The sequence below is a fragment of the Onychomys torridus genome, chromosome 13, assembly GCF_903995425.1.
Source record: "Onychomys torridus chromosome 13, mOncTor1.1, whole genome shotgun sequence".
Lineage (NCBI taxonomy): Eukaryota > Metazoa > Chordata > Mammalia > Rodentia > Cricetidae > Onychomys > Onychomys torridus.
This window is the reverse complement of record NC_050455.1, coordinates 54001316-54018900: the sequence shown is the minus strand read 5'-3', so window position 1 is coordinate 54018900 and position 17585 is coordinate 54001316. Positions and strand designations below refer to the sequence as shown.

Below are 17585 nucleotides of genomic sequence, written 5' to 3'. Positions count from 1 at the left end.
GAGTTCAAGGTCATCCTTGGCTATCCACCAAGACCTATGTGAGACCTTTCTCAGAAATAATAAAGGGTGGAAAAAAACATTTATCATGGAAAGATCCTTTTGTGTAAACTTCAATTTTTAAACATCTAATGCTGGTGTGTCGGTGCACACCTTTAGCCCAGGACATAGAGCTGGGCTACATAGCAAGACCCTGTTTCAGGGGAGGGGTCACGGATTCTAGGGTTGGCAGGGTAGCTCAACAGGTAAAGGCACCTGCAATTAAACCTGATGACCAGAGTTCACTCCCTGAACTCCACATGGCAGAAGAACTGACTCCTGTAAGCTGTCGTTGGACATCCCCACAGCACACACACACACACAGACACAAAGTAAATAATTCTTCAACTAATATAGGGCTCAAAGAAATGATAGCTACAGTACTGCGCCGTTCATGTAATGTCATGTCACCAATCTCAAAAGCCTTGTGGGGACCGCTGCTGCTTCTATTCTGCGGGCCACACAAAGGGGAGTCGGGTAAGTTACTAGTCTACAAAGCCTCACTGCTGGTTGATGTAGGACACCATTCAAACCCAAGTCTGCGAGGCCCCTTCCGAGTTGGAGAGAACAGAACCATGTCCACACGGCCCAACTCTAGGGCTCTTAGTGCCATCTGAGACTTGAGTCCCGTGATCCATACCTGCCCATTTCAGAATCTTCCCATCAACAAGTTAGTAACCGTTCCTTTGTATTTGTATTACCAATCAATGAGAAAATGACAATTATCATAGACCACACTTTAATCTTAAAGATTTGAATAAATAAAGACAACTTACTTTTTGTGTTACATAGCATTAGCTCTTATAACTGCATAATAAATAGTTGATCTGTAAGAATGACCTCAGACATGATCTCATTTAGTAGATATTAATTTAAGGTCCCTAAACAGACCCCACAGAGCAACTGAAAGAAAACACCAGGAGATAAATAACCCACCTGAAATTAAGGAAGGACTCATAGCTTGGAGATCTTTAGGTAAATACACTGACCAGCAAATTTTATGACAAAGAGTACAGAGACCCCAAACATGAAAGGAGTTGTATGGTTAGAAAACTATTTAGATTCACAAACCTGTACTTCAAACTCTGTGCTTGTGACTACCATAAAAGCCCCTTTCCACACAGGACACACTGATCCAAAGAGAAATACTTCAATTAGTACCTTCAGAGATACTCTGCAATGTACCGCATTATAAGACAGAGAAGGACTGAGCAATAACAAAGCCAATGCAGGACTCACCACCAAATGTTTGCAGCCAGGTTCCAGTGAGATGGCTCAGCAGGGAAGGGTACTTGTCACACAAGCCTGAAGACCCAAGCTGGACTCCCACAACTCACAGAAAGGTAGAAGGAGAGTGTACTCCAGAAAGTTCTCTTCTGACCCCCACAATCTGGCTGTGGCATGGATAACCACCCCCCACCCACACACACACATACACACTGACCTCCACAGGCTCACTGTGGCATGGATAACCACCACCCACCCACCCACACACATACACACTGACCTCCACAGGCTCACTGTGGCATGGGTAAGAAATTCCCCCACCAGCCGCCTCCCCCCCACACACATACATGTACTCACTGACCTCCACAGGCTCTCTGGCTCCTGGAACAAACCTCCTCCTCCCACACACATACATACACAACTATAACAAAATTTTCAAAAGAAAAAGAAGAGTTCATCACGAAAGAGCACATTAAATCTAGCCACAATGAATGATGACACCAATCTCTGCAATTGGCCCACCTTTTAACTGACTGGGGAATTCCTGTGACCATCTTCTTTTTAACTATTTATCCTTTCAAAAATAAAATACTTTAAAGATTTTTAAAACAACTAAAGTAATAATTCAGCAAGTTTAGAAGGTTTTTATTAAACCTTTAATATATACTATCTGGGCCAGCAAAGTGACTCGGTGGGTAAAGATGTTTGGCATGCAAACCTGACTACCTGAGCTCAATCTCTGAAACCCAAGGGTAATAGTGTTAACTGTCAATTTAAGAACCTAGAATCACCTGGGAGATGGGGCCTCTGGGCATGCCTGAGGGACTGTTCTCATTACATTACTTAAGGTGAAAAGACTGTCCACTGTGGGTGGCGTCATTCCCTCACTAGGATCCTGGACTGTAGAAACAGAGAAAAGCTGAACAGAAGTGAGCATTCATCACCCTGTGCTTCTCAAGTGTAGTGTGAGGTGACCAGCTGCTGCAAGCTCTTACTGGCTAGGATATACCTTTATTTCCATACATTGCTTTTGTCAGAGCATTTTATCACAGCAACAGAAAAGTAAAACACCTTGTAAAGGTAGAAGGGGAGACGCTCTACAAGGCTGTCCCTCTGATATTCACACACGTCACAAAATGTGGGTGCTCACGACACATACACACACACACACACACACACACACACACACACACACACACACACAAAGCAGTAGATTACTATGACATAATTATACCAGTTGAGAATACCCCTAACTTAGATCCCTTCCCCAAACCTTGTTAAAATACATTCTATCAGCACCAACAGCCAAGCAGTGACTGAACTGTGGCCTACTGAAAACTTATCCCGCACATGCAAACATTTACTTTCCAGTCTTAACTGTAGTCCTGGAGTCAAGTATACCTGCAGGTTGGCTGGTCCTTTCAATGTACAATGGCATTTCATCAGGTGAACTAGCAAACTTGGATGCTTCTGGCTGGACAGGAGTGACAACTGTGTTCCCCTGAAGCCTTTCCAAACTCTGTCCCCATATAAGAACAGCATATTTCAGAGCCTAGGCTCATCTTTGTCTATAAGGACTGAAGGCTGCTTGTCACCTCACACACAACTCCTTCTAGGTCCCTACAACACAGGCTACTTGGAGGTGATGATAGCATGTACAACTCAAAGAAAAAGTTAAGCCTAAAAGGGGTGAGATGCCTTCCAAGTCAGAGCTCACTCATATTCATTAATGTGAGAAAGACTTTCCACCTACTGTGAGGTGGGTACCAGAGTGCCCGCAATGGAACAGAGAAGAGCTGCCACAGAAGCATTCAAGAAGAATCATTTGGTGTTAGGGACTGAGAAGGAAGGAATTCTAGACGAGGTGCCGAGACCTGAAGGATAAGAAGTTAGCCACAAAGAGTAGTGTGGTCTCACACTACTCAGTCATCACCTGAAGAGATCCAGAAACAAACGATCAGCATTCAGGACACTGAAAGGATTTCTTTGCCCAGGGTGCAACCAGTGAAGACACACAGGGCTGCCAAGGGAACAGACCCAGGAAGGCCCTGACCAAGACTTGACTCTCGAGAGTGATGGGAACACACTGCTTTATGAAAGAAAGAGACATGGTCCAATCTTTACCTTAGAAAATGTTCTCAGGAGGAAAATTAGAAAGAAGATGTCCTCTGCCGCCAGTGAGAACACTCCACAAGAATGCACAGCTGCCTAGAAGAAGCTGGACACATCCCACAATGAACGCTTACTTCATCTAGCAACGCAATGTACTCAACCGAATGCAATAGAAACGCTGCGTACCCCTGGGAATCCGTGGGATGGGTCAAGAGTTACAGCATTTGGGTGGTCAAAAGTAACAACACGGTTGTTTTGTGAGTGACTCAAAGAGCATAAATAAATGAGATTGATTAATAAATGTGACTAATACCCCATATCAATAACTTCTCCGAGGTCCAGGATAAACTAGTTGCTAATCAATTCATGAATATCTTTATATAGTTTCCCAAGGACAAAGCAAGACAAAAGTTAAAGCAATAAACTGATGTTTTGCCTTTAAAAATATGCCTTTGAACCCACAAATCAGTTTTCAAATCGTCAAAAGTGAGACAAGCTGTATTCCTCATAAATGTGATATAAAAATAATAAAGGCCAAGTGGTGATGGCGGTGCATGCCTGTAATCCCAGCACTCGGGAGGCAGAGGCAGGTGGATCTCTGTGAGTTCAAGACCAGCCTGGTCTCCAAAGCAAGTTCCAGGAAAGATGCAAAGCTACATAGAGAAGCCCTGTTTCAAAAAACCAATAATAATAATAATAATAATAATAATAATAATAATAATAATAATGAAGTACCCAGGCCATATTCTGATCTACAGATTTCATCCTGAGGCTCAGGAGATGGCTCGGTGGACAGAGCACTTGCCAAACGAGCACCGGACCTGAGTCTGGACCCCCAGAACCCATGGAGAGCTCCACCTGGCATGCCGCACTCCCACAGCGAGCTGGATGGAGGCAGAGCCAGGAGAACTCCGGGAAGTTCATGGACCTGTTAGTGTGGTGCACGCAGTGGTGAACAAGAGACTGTCTCAAACAAGCGGGGGGAGGGACCAACACCCACAGCTGTCCTCCGACCTCTACATCAGCCACAGCATCTACGTACCCACACTCACACATGGAAGACACACACACACAAAGACTTCAAATCCAGTACCGATAGAGATAACCCATCAGTTATACAACTTAATTTTTACCCGGTGGTGATGGCGGCGCATGCCTTTAATCCTAGCACTTGGGAGATAAAGGCAGGTGGATCTCTGTGAGTTCAAGGCCAGCCTGGTCTACAGAGTGAGATCCAGGACAGTCAGGGCTACACAGAGAAACCGTGTCTCAAAAAAACAAAAACAATTTAATTTTCACAATAATCCAATAGCACATTCAAAATTAAAATTGAGAGAATCCTGCTATGGAATCATACAGTAACTAAATGTAATAAGGATTCTTTCTGGATCCTAACCAATCAGAAAATGTGAACAATGATATGGTATCCAAATACAGTAATAGGTAATATCAAAAGTAATTCTGCTCATGTTATCAAGTCTCATATTTACACTGATTTGCTCTATGTGTGCATGCACATGCATGTGTCCATGAGTGTGGCAGTTAACAGGCAACTTGCAGGAGTCTGTTCTCTCCTTCTACTATGTGGGTCCTGGGGATTGAACTCGGGTCACCAGGCTCAGAGTAAGTGTTTTACCTGCTGAGTCATCTCACTGGCCCTTTTAGGTGGTTTTTAAAACTTCTTCAGTTAGAAATGTGTAGTTATTATTTCAAAAAGAGACCGTGGGCTGAAGAGATGGCTCAGGAGGCAGAGCACTGGCTGCTCTCTCTCACAAAGCTTCTGTTCAATTCCCAGCACTCACAGCTCACAAGAGGGGATCAGGCACGCTCTCACGCCCTCTGTGAACACTGCATGCACGTGGTGCACAGACATGCAGGCAAACACTCATACACATAAAGTGAAAACAAATAAATCATAAAAGAGTGGACAGTCATCGTACAGTCATCTGGGGACTGTCTCAGGAGTTGGACTGCAAAGCTTTGTAAGGAATGAGGCTTGTCCTTGTTCACAGACTCAAAGAAGGATGGGTGACGTACAGGGCCACCAGCAGCACTGGCATCACCACTGTCTCTCCACCCTTCTCTTCCTTGCTGGTTACAGAGCAAACGGTACACACTGATCCCTGCCTTAGCTCCTCACAGCATCCTTAGCTACCAACAGACCTGACAGACAAGCTACTCCTACCATTGGTACACAACAGAAGGCAGTTGAGATTGGGAGCGTTTGAGAATGTCCAATCCACAGATACAGAACGTAAGGCACACGGACATCGAGGTCACACTAATCCTAACTCCTGACAGAGCCACAGACTGAATCTCAGTGGCTCGCCAGCACAGATGCTCCTCCTGCTGCCAGAGCATGGATGTCACTCTCACTGACCTTCCCATGCTCCTTCCTCATGTGAGAGAGATACACATCCCTCTGTGTGAACAGACGGTCACACTCCCAACACGTCCACCCGAGACTGGCCATCTTCTTAGACTCTGTGGATTTCTTTGCAGGAGATGGAGTCTTCTTTTCCAATTTCTCTTTCCCATTCATGGCCTTGGCATCCTCTCTGCTGTGGTTTGCTGAATTCTGAGTTGCAGGCTTAATGCTCAAAGGCAAGTTTATACCCAAGTTTGGAGGCCCTTCAATACTTTTCAATGTTCCATGCATAGACTGCATTATAAAAAGAAAAGAAACGCCTATCATAAATCACACCGTGTCAACAGAATGACAATCATTCAAAACTATATCCTAAACTGAAAACATACGTTTTTAAAAGCATAAAGGAGTGGTCAGACATGGTGGCACACACCTGTAACCCCAGCACTCAGGAGGCAAAGTCAGAAAGATCTCTATACAACAAGTTCCAGGCCAGCCTGGGCTACACAGTGAAACTTTCATCACAAAAAAATTAAATAAATCAAGATGAATTTAAAAACACTATAGAGCTGAGTGTGATGGTGTACACCTTTAGACCCAGCACTCAGGAAGTAGAGGCAGGCAGATGTCTGTGAATTTGCGACTAGCCTGGTCTACATAGCAAGTTCTAGGCAAGCCAGGGTGATATAGTGAGAACCTGTCTCAAAAATAAGTGGGGGGTGGGGGGTGGGGTAAAGGAACATCAACTTTTTTACTTGTTGGGGGGGGCTCATATGTCATGGCACATGTGTGGAGGTAGGTCCTAGGGATGAGACTCAGGCCATCAGGATGGCAGCAGGTACCTTTACCCATTGAGTGATCTCACCAGCCCCATAAAGAAGCATAACAGATAACTTAAATGACTGCCCTAAGCTATGTTTCTGTTTCGGTTATTTGAACATTTATTTTGTGTGCATGTGTTTATGTGCATGGGTGCACACATGGCAGAGTGCACATGTGGAAGTCAGGGACCTATTGGGAGCTGAGCATCTCTTTCCACCACATGGAATTCAGGATGGTCCTGGAGGTCAAACGCACATTGTCAGGTGCCTTTACACACTGAGCCGCCTTACTCATAGTTCCAAATAATTTCTCAAGGCTTATCCATCAGTGCCATTTTAACACTCTCTGAAGACAGGTCCCTGTATTGGAACATATTAGTATCCCCCTTCCTGGCTGGCCAAGAGCAAGTCCTCTGTGTAGCCGACCATTTCTGGAGATGGCTTTACCTTCCTGCTTGCAGAACTGTGTACATGGGCTAATGTGCAAAAGGGTATCCAAGGCCCAGGATCCAGCAAGACATACTGCTTTTCATACTCTTGGAATACTTGTACCTTTAGGTACAGGTACTGCCAGGGTTTGGGGGTAATTTTCACCTCTCAGTCACTTTTACTAGGAGGAGTGTACCGAGTAGGTACTCAAAACGCCTTTAAAAATTGTGTGGCTGTTTATTATCATTAATACAATAGTCAACAAACTGCCAGGATTTCAAATGTGGGTGAGACAAAATCAGTACAATGATTCTTTTTTTCCCCTTGCAGTCCTAAACACTGCATCCAGGGCTGCGAGCATTCCAGACAAGCACTCCATACTGTGATATGCACCTTTGTATTTTTTATTCTGAAACAGTTTCACCAAGTTGCCCAATCTGGCCTCATACTCACTCTAGCTCAGGCAAGCCTTGAACTTGTGACTCAGTAGCTGAGGTGATGGGCTACCACTAGGACCTACTGATGCAATTGATTCTAAAGACTTTGACTTTTGTTGTCTGTATACTAAAGGCAATGAGTCTGTGCTTCAAGACACAGGTTATCTGTGAGTGGGACCTTCTCTCCTGATAAGGGGACAGATTGGTGGCTTGCCTCGGAAGCCCTGTGCCTACAAGAGTACATTTACGGCAGCTGTCCCTCAGTAGCTCTGACACCCAGGTCCCCGAAGTCAACAGACTGGCTCTGTAGAAGGCTTGGCCCCAAGTTCCTCCTGAGTTGTCAAGGAGGACATCAATCATTCTAACTCCCCAGGATGCTTTAAGAGAGGGCTTAGCTAAACAGCACAGCCTTAGTGGCCTTCTTGCACACTGTCCTTCCCAGGAGGAAAAGGGAGTTGTTGTGTGGTAGTCTCACCAGGAGAAGCCACAGCTCTCCATGCACACAAGCATCAACTGGCCCATCCAAGGGGCTGAGAGCAATGTCAGACCAGGCCCTCTGAGCAGGCAAAAACAGGGCAGACAGTTTCCCTATGGTCACACCTGCTTTTCTCCATGTACATGACAGACTTCCGTGTGCACAGAGGGTAGCTAGTTTGTGCCTCAGTACATAACTTACCTGTTGTACGTGTGTGTGTGTGTGTGTGTGTGTCTGTGTGTGTGTCTGTGTGTGTGTGTCTGTGTGTGTGTCTGTGTCTGTCTGTCCATGAAGTCAACCCCAGCAGTCCTCTCTCCATTAACAACTGCACTCCCTCTCCAGCCCCTGGGTTTTTAACATTTCTAACCATTTAAAACACAAGGAACAAATCCTCAAGCCTCAAACTTTCTGTAAGCTTCAAGGCAAATGGAAGAGGGGCAGGGACATATGTCTCCTCTGTAAAGTAATCCTGAGGGCAGAAATCACCAAGAAGTAGGGATTCCACCAAGACAACAAGAGCAGATACGTGCTGAAATACAGGTATCTAAGTTATTTATTGTGCATTTATTTACACATTGCAAATAATAGTAATGCAATGAAAGGAATACAAATATGTCTAGCATATGCATGGCCCACATTTGATCCCCAGAACCATTTAAAAAAAAACTAATACAACTTAATTCTTTCAGAAATGATTTTCCCTTAGCTCCTGTAAACAGCAGCTAACCAGGGTGACTATAAGTTAAAGGTTTGACTGACAGCGAATGTCAATATACGGAGGGTAAGGACCTACAAAGTAAATACGTATCCTGGGAGAACGGACACATGCTATGAATCAGGTAATAGAGAGCCACCTGACAGCATGGGAGGGAGGGAGGGAGGGAGGGAGGGAGGGAGGGAGGGAGGAGGGAGGGAGGGAGAGAGAGAATGTGTGTGTGAGAGAATGTGTGTATGTGAGAGTGTGTGTGTGAGAATGTGTGTGTGTGACAGAGAGAGAAAGAGAGCGAGAGAGAGCGAGAGAGCGAGAGTGAGCAAGAGAGAGAGAGAGAGAGAGAGAGAGAGAGAGAATATGACCCACTCTCTCCAACATCTCTATTCCAGTTCTCCTTTATGACTGCATCACAGGTACCAGGCAAGATAAATATGGAGCAAGAGACGCATCATTTTAAACATAAAGGTGCCTCTAAAACACTGTATTTATTCTTACCTACCAAGCATAATGTAACAGAAGTTTAAGACACTAGAATGTACTTAAAATGAAAACAGTCCCACTGTTTTCTTGTCGTATAGGCTGGTAAAGGTTGGGATAACTAAAAACAATTCTTCCTCCTCAATCTCTATTCCTTGGGGACTGTATTCATCCACATTCACGATTACAAGAAGAACCTCCTATACCACCACACACACCACTTCCTGATGCAAGATTACATTCCAGAAAGCCAACAAGAAGCTTGGAAGAGGCGACTTCCTCCCTCCATGCCTGCCTCCTGTTCACAGCGGGAGAGTAAGAAGCTAGACTTGACCAGGTGCAGCACCAGCCTTTAATCCCATCACTTAGGAGGCAGAGGTGGGAAGATTTCTGGGAAATCAAGGTCAGCATGATTTACTTAGTAAATTCAAGGCAAGCTAGAGAGTCATCGTAAGACCCTGTCCATTTCAAAAGAAAGCAAGCTATAATTACGTACCAGCCTTTGAGACTGAAAACGGAGCATGGTGCCTCTTTAGAGGGGTGGATACAAGAATCCAAACAAGACACTTACACCAACTGCCACATCAGGTCCAACAACCAATCCACCCTAAATATTTAAAACCAGCAATTAAGTGCTTAAGAGCACTGAAGAGGACCTGGGTTTGGTTCCTAGCACCCACATGGTGGCTCACAACCAATCTATAACTCCAGTTTCAGGGAAACGGATGCCCTCTTCTGACCTCAGGCACAAATATAGTGCACATACATACATGCAGACAAAACATATATACACGTAGCAAAATTAAAAGTAAAAAAGAAAAATAGGGTATAACTATGCAGCCCTGCCTAGCCTAGAACTCATGGGGATCCTCCTGCCTCTACCATCAATTGAAAGTGTGTGCCATCATGACCAAATTACATGCTATTTTTATAGTGTGAAAAAAATGAAAGACTAAATCAAATATAATGCAAATTTAAGTGCTTATATAATTTCAAGGGGTAAACCTCGATTTTTTTAATGTACCAATATTTGTATAAATTAGCATAACTTATCAAAACTTCTATTTCTTAATCCCATATGACAGAGTTCTCAAAACAGAAGACTACAGAAGCTGTTAGGATTAGGAGCATACACTACACCTACGTAAGACCTGAGTTCAATTCCCAGCACCCACGCCACACTGTTCACAACTGCTTGTTCCAGATCCAAGATTATCTGAAGTCTGGTCTCCAAGGACATTCACATGCACATATATCACACACAGACATATACCCAAACTAAAACAAAAATAAACCTTATTTTTTTTTAAAGAAAACTTCACAGTCATCATTTTCATGTAAATAAAAAAGAGCCCTAATAATTTTATTGTTCTTTTAAACCAGAGCATGCACACTAGTTCTCTGTCAGCAGTCTTTGGGAGACAGGACTCCTGGAAAAAGGGCACCCCAAAGCTAACTGAACACAAGGACAGAATGTGGCATGGGCCAGTGCCCATCTCTTTCCCTAGATAGCAGCATGCTTTACAGAAACCTGCAGCTCAGCCAGAGCCCTACAACCATGCATGTATCTGTAGTTCGCTTAGACGGAGGAGAGACGCGCACACACACCTTGATATGGTCCATCATAAGTTGCTTCTGTGCATATAAAAGAGAACAGTCTGGACACTTGAAAACAGACACCTTCTGGTTCTCAATGTGCTGGTCAAAGTGGCGATACAGCAAGGTCTGCAGGGTGAACACAGTGTCGCACATGGAACACTTATAGATTATTCTAGAACAGAAGAAGCGCAGCGAGATACAGTCAGTCAGCCTCGTCTCAGTCAAAGGAGCTACGGCTTAGCATCTAAGGAACTCGGGAGGTAGAAGCCATTGAAAGAACACAAACAAAAGAACATTTTAGCTGTGATACAAACTTTTCAAGACAACTGGCATCATTCAATCACACATATAAGGCTTCAGTTCTGACTAAGGCACATTCAGCGACATTTGTTTAGAAATCTCAGTGACCATTTTCTGCCTCACAAGGCTATGATGGGCGTTTGTACAAAATCTCTCAGTACTGGTACACACAGCAAGAAACAATCAAAATTTCTCTCTCTCTCTCTCCCTCCTTCCCTTCTTTTGAAAAAGGCAACACATCTAAACAGTGGCATCCTAACCTGAAAAAGGATGTGGGGCAATTTTTTTGTAAGGTCAAATAAAACAATACAGCTCAATGTGGTGCCCTAACTAGGAAAAGAATTCGATTAATAAACTAAAGACATCCAGACTCTAATACCTGGACAACCTGCCTCAAATTTACATTTAAAATCAGCAATTTCACGCTTGAATTTCTGTACCAGTTTTAAGACAGAAAACTATATACCAGTACACAATTACAGAGCTAAAAAGACAAAAAAACACAGCTTAGGAAAACTCAATGCTTCCTAAAAATGGTTTTTAGTACCCGGATACTAGATACTATTCCAAACCAAATGCCTTATCCAAAGCCACCTCCTTACTGTTCAACAGCCTGGAATGTTCTAAACAAGACTCTTCCACCTTCTTAGACCTCTCCTGAAGTGCGGGGAGAGGTGCTTGGTGGCACTGGGGTGTATGCAGCTGGGACACAGCAGACCCCCCTCCTTAGCAACTGCTCTGGCTCAACCTGGTCCTTAGGGAGGCCTGTGGAACCTGGCCCCTTTGAAGAACCGTGGGCCGGGCACAGAGCCTAGGGAGCAGCCGAGCAAAGAAGGCAAGCTGACTGCAGAGAAAAGCGGGGGGGGGGGGGGGGGGTGGATAAGTTTAACTTCAAACTGTACAGCGAAGCTAAGAGGGAGCCTCATATACCCATCCGCACTGCCCGAGTGTGTTCTTAAGATAGCTCCTCACATAGCTTCAAACTCCACTGGGCAATGCTGTCGAAAACTAAAAAAAATTGTAATTTCGCCCAGCATGGTGATATATGCCTTTAATCCCAGCACTTGGGAAGATGAGGCAGAGAAGTTGCTATGAACTCAAGACCAGCTCATACTGCAAATATCATTCTGGCTAAACAGCAAGACTATCTATACATAAATAAATAAATTGATTTCTTTTAAAATTATAGCTTTAACACTGTAACTTTAGCTTTAACTCTCATAGAAGGCTTCCAAATGTAACCAGAAGGCCACATGTTTTTCCAAGGTCTTAGTCACTTTCACCTTCAACTGAAGATGGGGAGAAAGATCCAGCTCATTGCTGACAGGCTTTCCTAACACAGCCCAGTGCTTCACCATCACAGCAACAGGCACCCAGTGATGCTTCACCATGACAGCAACAGGCACCCAGGGATGCTCATTTCCTTACTGTTTGAAACTGCTCAATGTCCAGTGAACTAAAACATCACATAGAGCAACCACAGAAGGACATTTTTGAAAGAAATTGCTTATAAAGACTTTCAGGAAAATTAAAACAAGGCAGTATATTATGATATGGGCACATTTCTTTTTTAGTAATGACTTGTTTTATTTTGGGGTGTGTATATATAAATGCCACATATATGCAGGCATCCTTGGAGGTCAGAAGAGGGTGCTGGATCCCTGGGAGCTGGAACTACAGGCAGTTGGGAACCTCTAGACATGAGTGCTACTAACTGAACTCAGGCCCTCTGGAAGAGCAGGAAGTGTTCATAATCTTAGAGGCATCTCTCCAGACTCAAGATCACATTTCTTAACAGGTAGAGGAAAGCATAAAATTATCATCACCTCTAGGGATGGATAGTATGTGCATGCTGTTATTCTGCTTATCTTTATTTTATGGGTTTCCTATAATCAAAAGGTAAGCATTTGAAGAAAGAAAAGAGACTGGGCTGCAGGGCGACTCAGCAGTTATGAGTACGTAATGCACTTGCAGAGGACCCAAGTTTGGTCTCATCATGGTCCCATGTCAGGCAGCTCACAACTGCCTATTAACTCCAGCTTCAGGGGATCTCTGGCTTCCTGTACTCATGTGTGTGAACACACACACACACACACACACAATTAAAAATAAATCTTTCAAATAACCTCAGGGTTGGGGATTTAGCTCAGTGGTAGAGCGCTTGCCTAGCAAGCACAAGGTCCTGGGTTTGGTCCTGGGGGTGCGGGGAGATATAGCCTCATAATGGTGTCTATATGGAAATGGAAATGCCGTAATACGACCTCTCACTTTGTATGTTTGCTTAAAAGATTAATTTTTAAGATACATGGAAAACTGGTGAAGGGAAGAAGAGCTTTAAGAGAAGCACTGGGGTTTATTAGCTGGACTGATTGTTCACTTACGACTCTCTCTCAGTATTTCATAACACCAGGCATGGGGCATGGCTCAGTTATCAGGAGCCTGTACTGCTCTTCTAAGGACTTAACTCCAGCTCCAGGAAGATGCAACACCTCTGGTAATGCATGTATCCACATACATGTGCATGCACATTATTCAAACACACACACACACACAATTAAAAATAAATCTTAAAAAAAAAAAAAAAAAAAAAAACAGGTATAACACTCATTTTCATCATGGTACATTCTCTTAGGGAAAAATTTAAAACCAAAGACAACAGAGTAACTTATCATTTGTTGAGGAAATTGAACAAGTTGTTGATATGTTATCAAAATAACCCTTCCAATGAAACACTAATGAGCTCAGAGCACTGATAAGCTTCTATAGTCCAGCAAAGGCAGAAAGGGGTGATTCCAGGCTATCCTAATTGCACGGCAGGATCTCGTCTCAAAAAGCAGAACAAACAAGAAGCACTAAAGAATGCGAAGGGGAGAGGTGACAGAAATACAGCAGAAACCAACAGGCCCAATGAAAGCTGGCAGCAGCGCTGTCGGGAGAGGTGACTGCGGCTGAGCCCCCACTGGGCCCGTGTGGCCCACTGAGAAGATGCACAGCCTCATTTCTGCAAGATTCCCGCAGATGAGAGCAGGCCCTGGGCTGACTCCGAAAAAGCAGAACAGACAGGGAAGGCCATCCCAGAATGAAAAGTTGCTTTTGCTTTTTTTTTTTTTGCATGGGGGGTGGGGTGGGGATTTGGTCAGAATCTTGGAAAGTATAAATAAATACATTGTCTAGGTGTCTAGGCAACTGGGACGATCTGAATCCAGTCTGTGAACTGGCTGGCCAGGTGACCAGCACCACTACCCTGAGCAGGAGCTATGTGCTTGTGACTTTTAGGAGTGTCAGGTCATAATGTCCTGTTACTCCCAGGGATGAAAGGGGGAGTGGGTTATGAGAATGATGAACTGGACCAGACAATTTCCCTCTTATCTGTGGGGATCCATCCTAAGACCCTCGCAGTGGGGTCCGGAAGCCACAGAGACACGAACACTCTAATCTGGTGCCTTTACCATCTCAAGGGCACTTCCGCTTGTCACTTCTCCTGGTCGGGTGTGACAGATGACCACGGCTGACTGCACTTCTCCCCTCACCGGCTCACAGAGAGAACATCTGCTCTCATCGTGGACTTTACATCGGCTTGACCCTTCTTTACTAGTCTAGAACTTTGGCGACTTGTCTTAAAGGAGGCACTTTTCTGCCTCTCTAGGTGGGGCTGGTACCACTACTCTCACTTTGGGGGTACTGTGAAGTACACTCGGGGCTACCTGCACACAGTACTGTGCACAGTACTACAACTGTCAATCCGATAACCACGCTGGTCAAGAACTGGCCAACGGGTAGGCAGCACATACTGTATAGAGACGCTGGGCAAAGGGTGCTGGTGTCATGATGAAGCAGGACACTAAGACATTCCATGACACTATCAACAATAGTGCATAATCTAGACCGACAACTTGTTTACTTCTGGAATTTTCCATTTAATAATTTCAGTCCACGGCTGACCTTGGTTAATGGAGATTTCAGAAATTAAAATTGTGGATAAAGGGCAAGGGACCACTATATCCTGTAAAGTGCTTCCTTTAAGTAAAGCTATGAAAATTCTAGACTACTGTACTCAAATGTGAGCAATATTGTCTTAACTTATCTTAAAAATCTACTATCCTCAAGGCCAGGCAGTGGTGGCATACGCCAGTAATCCCAGCACTCGGGAGGCAGAGGCAGATGGATCTCTGTGAGTTCGAGGCCAGCCTGGTCTACAGAACTAGTCCAGGACAGACACAAAGCTACAGAGAAACCCTGTCTTGAAACACCAAAAAAAAAAAAAAAAAAAAAAATCTACTATCCTCTACTTTCAGTTTACAACTGCTGTACAGACAGGATATATGACTTATTTGAGCTTATTTGAGTAAAGAATCAAGGGGCTATATTCATCACGAGGCAAAGGCTGTTTGTCAGTATGCACAAGTTTTCCCATCATGAACACAGGAGACACATTCATTAATCTCACTAGTCCCTGTCTCTGTGTGAAGACATCCAGTGGAATTCAAATCCTCTAATTTGTAATTTGCCTCCCTTTGAAGATCAATACACAAAACATCAAGAAAAAGACCTATTTGAATAAGTAGATTTTATCGTTGTTTTAGTAAACAGCCATTTGTACATATCCAATAGTATTTCCCCAAAATTAAAAACAAATGGACATATGAAGAAGTACAGGTATTACAGTGCACATCTCCATCTCTTTCCCTTAGGCATCTTTGATATGGAAGTTACAGATGAAAAAGCACTGAGATACTGGGCAAGCCAACCTAGCCTCCAGTCATCACACTGCACATGGCCACAGGAATCAGGAATAAAATGACCACCACCAGGTGGTTCACTGTGTGCACACAAAGAGGGAGTGAGTAAATATAGAAACAATGCTTATAGAGTCCCTCTCCACCCCAAACAGACGCCTCAGGCCACAAATGTCAGCCACATCACCTTATTCTAACCTCACTCCAACCCTGGGACACAAGCATGACCTGCACTTACAGGAGAGGTTGAGACAGGTAACAATCCCTCACAGGCCTCACAGGCCTCACAACTGGCAGCTGGCGGAACTCTGAGCTGCCCCTGCGCCCGCACTGCCCTCCCCGTTGCTGACTGACCCCTGCAGCAGACATTCACCAGCCCTAAAGCAAGAACAACATTAAGTAAAATTAGATTTACTTCCACTAATCAATGGCTTGCCCAGCTAGAAAGTAAATTCAGTAACTAGTGTCTCAAGCTGAGTTCACCTTTTGAAGACTGCTGGGAAAAGTGTGTCCTACAATAAACAAATGATGGCAGCATCGTACATAACATCGTTTGGGTTTTCTGTTTTTATATTTGACAACTCTCCTAAAACTTACTTGTTAAAAATCATCTTGGGAATAAAATGGATACGTTTTCGTTTGTTGAGCAGAAATCAATGCTAAAAGCATGAATAACAGGTGACCACTTGGGACAAAGACTTTACCTGGAGAAAGCAGAATGATTGGAGAGCTACCAGCAGAACACCACATATCCAGTCAACACAGCCAACACATGTTCAGACCTTACATTGTCTTCACTGCAATGACAACCTCCTCTAAATGGCACTACAGCAGCAGAGTGAAACTCAGCCATGGGTAACTTACTTGGGTTCTCCTATCTTGACGCCAGGATGCTGCGTGTAGGCGTGGGAGTGTGTACTTGGGGCGGACTTAAACGCCATTGGACAGATAGGGCACTTGTAGAAGACTTCACAGTGAGAGCCTTGAATGTGAGACTTCAGTGCGGCCACGTCAGAGTACACAACATTGCAATGTACACATCTGTTAGAGAAACAACACTGTTGTTAGCACAGACTACGGAACACCGTGAGGGACATCACTGTGTGACAGGGCGAAACGAACACATCTCACAGCCCACAGAGGTTTCTCGTGGCTTTTGGAAAATACTTCTCTGCTTGCAACAGAGTAAAGTTAATTTTGTGTGTTTAAGAGGAAAGATCATGAAGAAAAGTAATGTACAGGTGGTCAGTGTGTGGAGCATCTTCAACATTTTGAGGAAGGATATATAGTAAAGCCAACAGACCGTGAGGGGACCCAGCAAGAACAGGGATCCGGAACAGGGGAAGGACGTTCACGTACTGGACTGCTACTAGGCTCTGATGTCCCCACCTCTCCTCGTACCACATGGGAGACCTTTCTAATGGAAGAGGTCTTGGGATCTGCACCTACATGCCCTCGACAGAGGGACAGAGAGGGGCACATGGAGAGGGTATGGCCCATGGTCTCCTAGCACACAGTGGTGTGGGCCATATATTCTCGCTGCATGGTGACCCAGGAGGTGCTGGAAGTCAGCCACCTGCGTGTTCTGTCTGCTGGAAGACAACCTGACTGGGCTTGTATTTGGCCTTGAAACTACATCAACACAAGCTTCGGAAAAATCAGCAGCTCCCAAAACAACTGGCTCCAAGCTTCTGAATGTCTAAGTATGACAATTAGCTCATTCCCTGCTCAAACCTAATCCCACAGAAACAACCTCAAAACGAGCCCCACCCCCAGCTCATCCTGTCACAAGGACTCACAGCAATACTTGTAACCCCTCCATTTGACGATGGAGTCTTTCTTCTTGATTCACATAT

General features: G+C 44.4%; 1 protein-coding gene across 10 annotated transcripts in view; it reads right to left on the bottom strand.

The window, feature by feature from the left end:
• Nucleotides 1-17585, bottom strand: part of Znf532 (zinc finger protein 532) — a 112210-nt gene that overhangs the window by 27293 nt on the left and 67332 nt on the right. For 8 of the 10 annotated variants that reach the window (XM_036204297.1, XM_036204299.1, XM_036204293.1 and 5 more), the window contains 3 exons: nt 16594-16770; nt 10703-10865; nt 5756-6037 (listed from right to left, as the gene is read on the bottom strand). The exons of the other annotated variants lie outside the window; for them this stretch is intronic. In XM_036204297.1, the coding sequence (XP_036060190.1) occupies nt 5756-6037; nt 10703-10865; nt 16594-16770 (622 nt within the window). The remainder of the gene's footprint in view (nt 1-5755; nt 6038-10702; nt 10866-16593; nt 16771-17585) is intronic. 10 annotated transcript variants of the gene reach the window in all.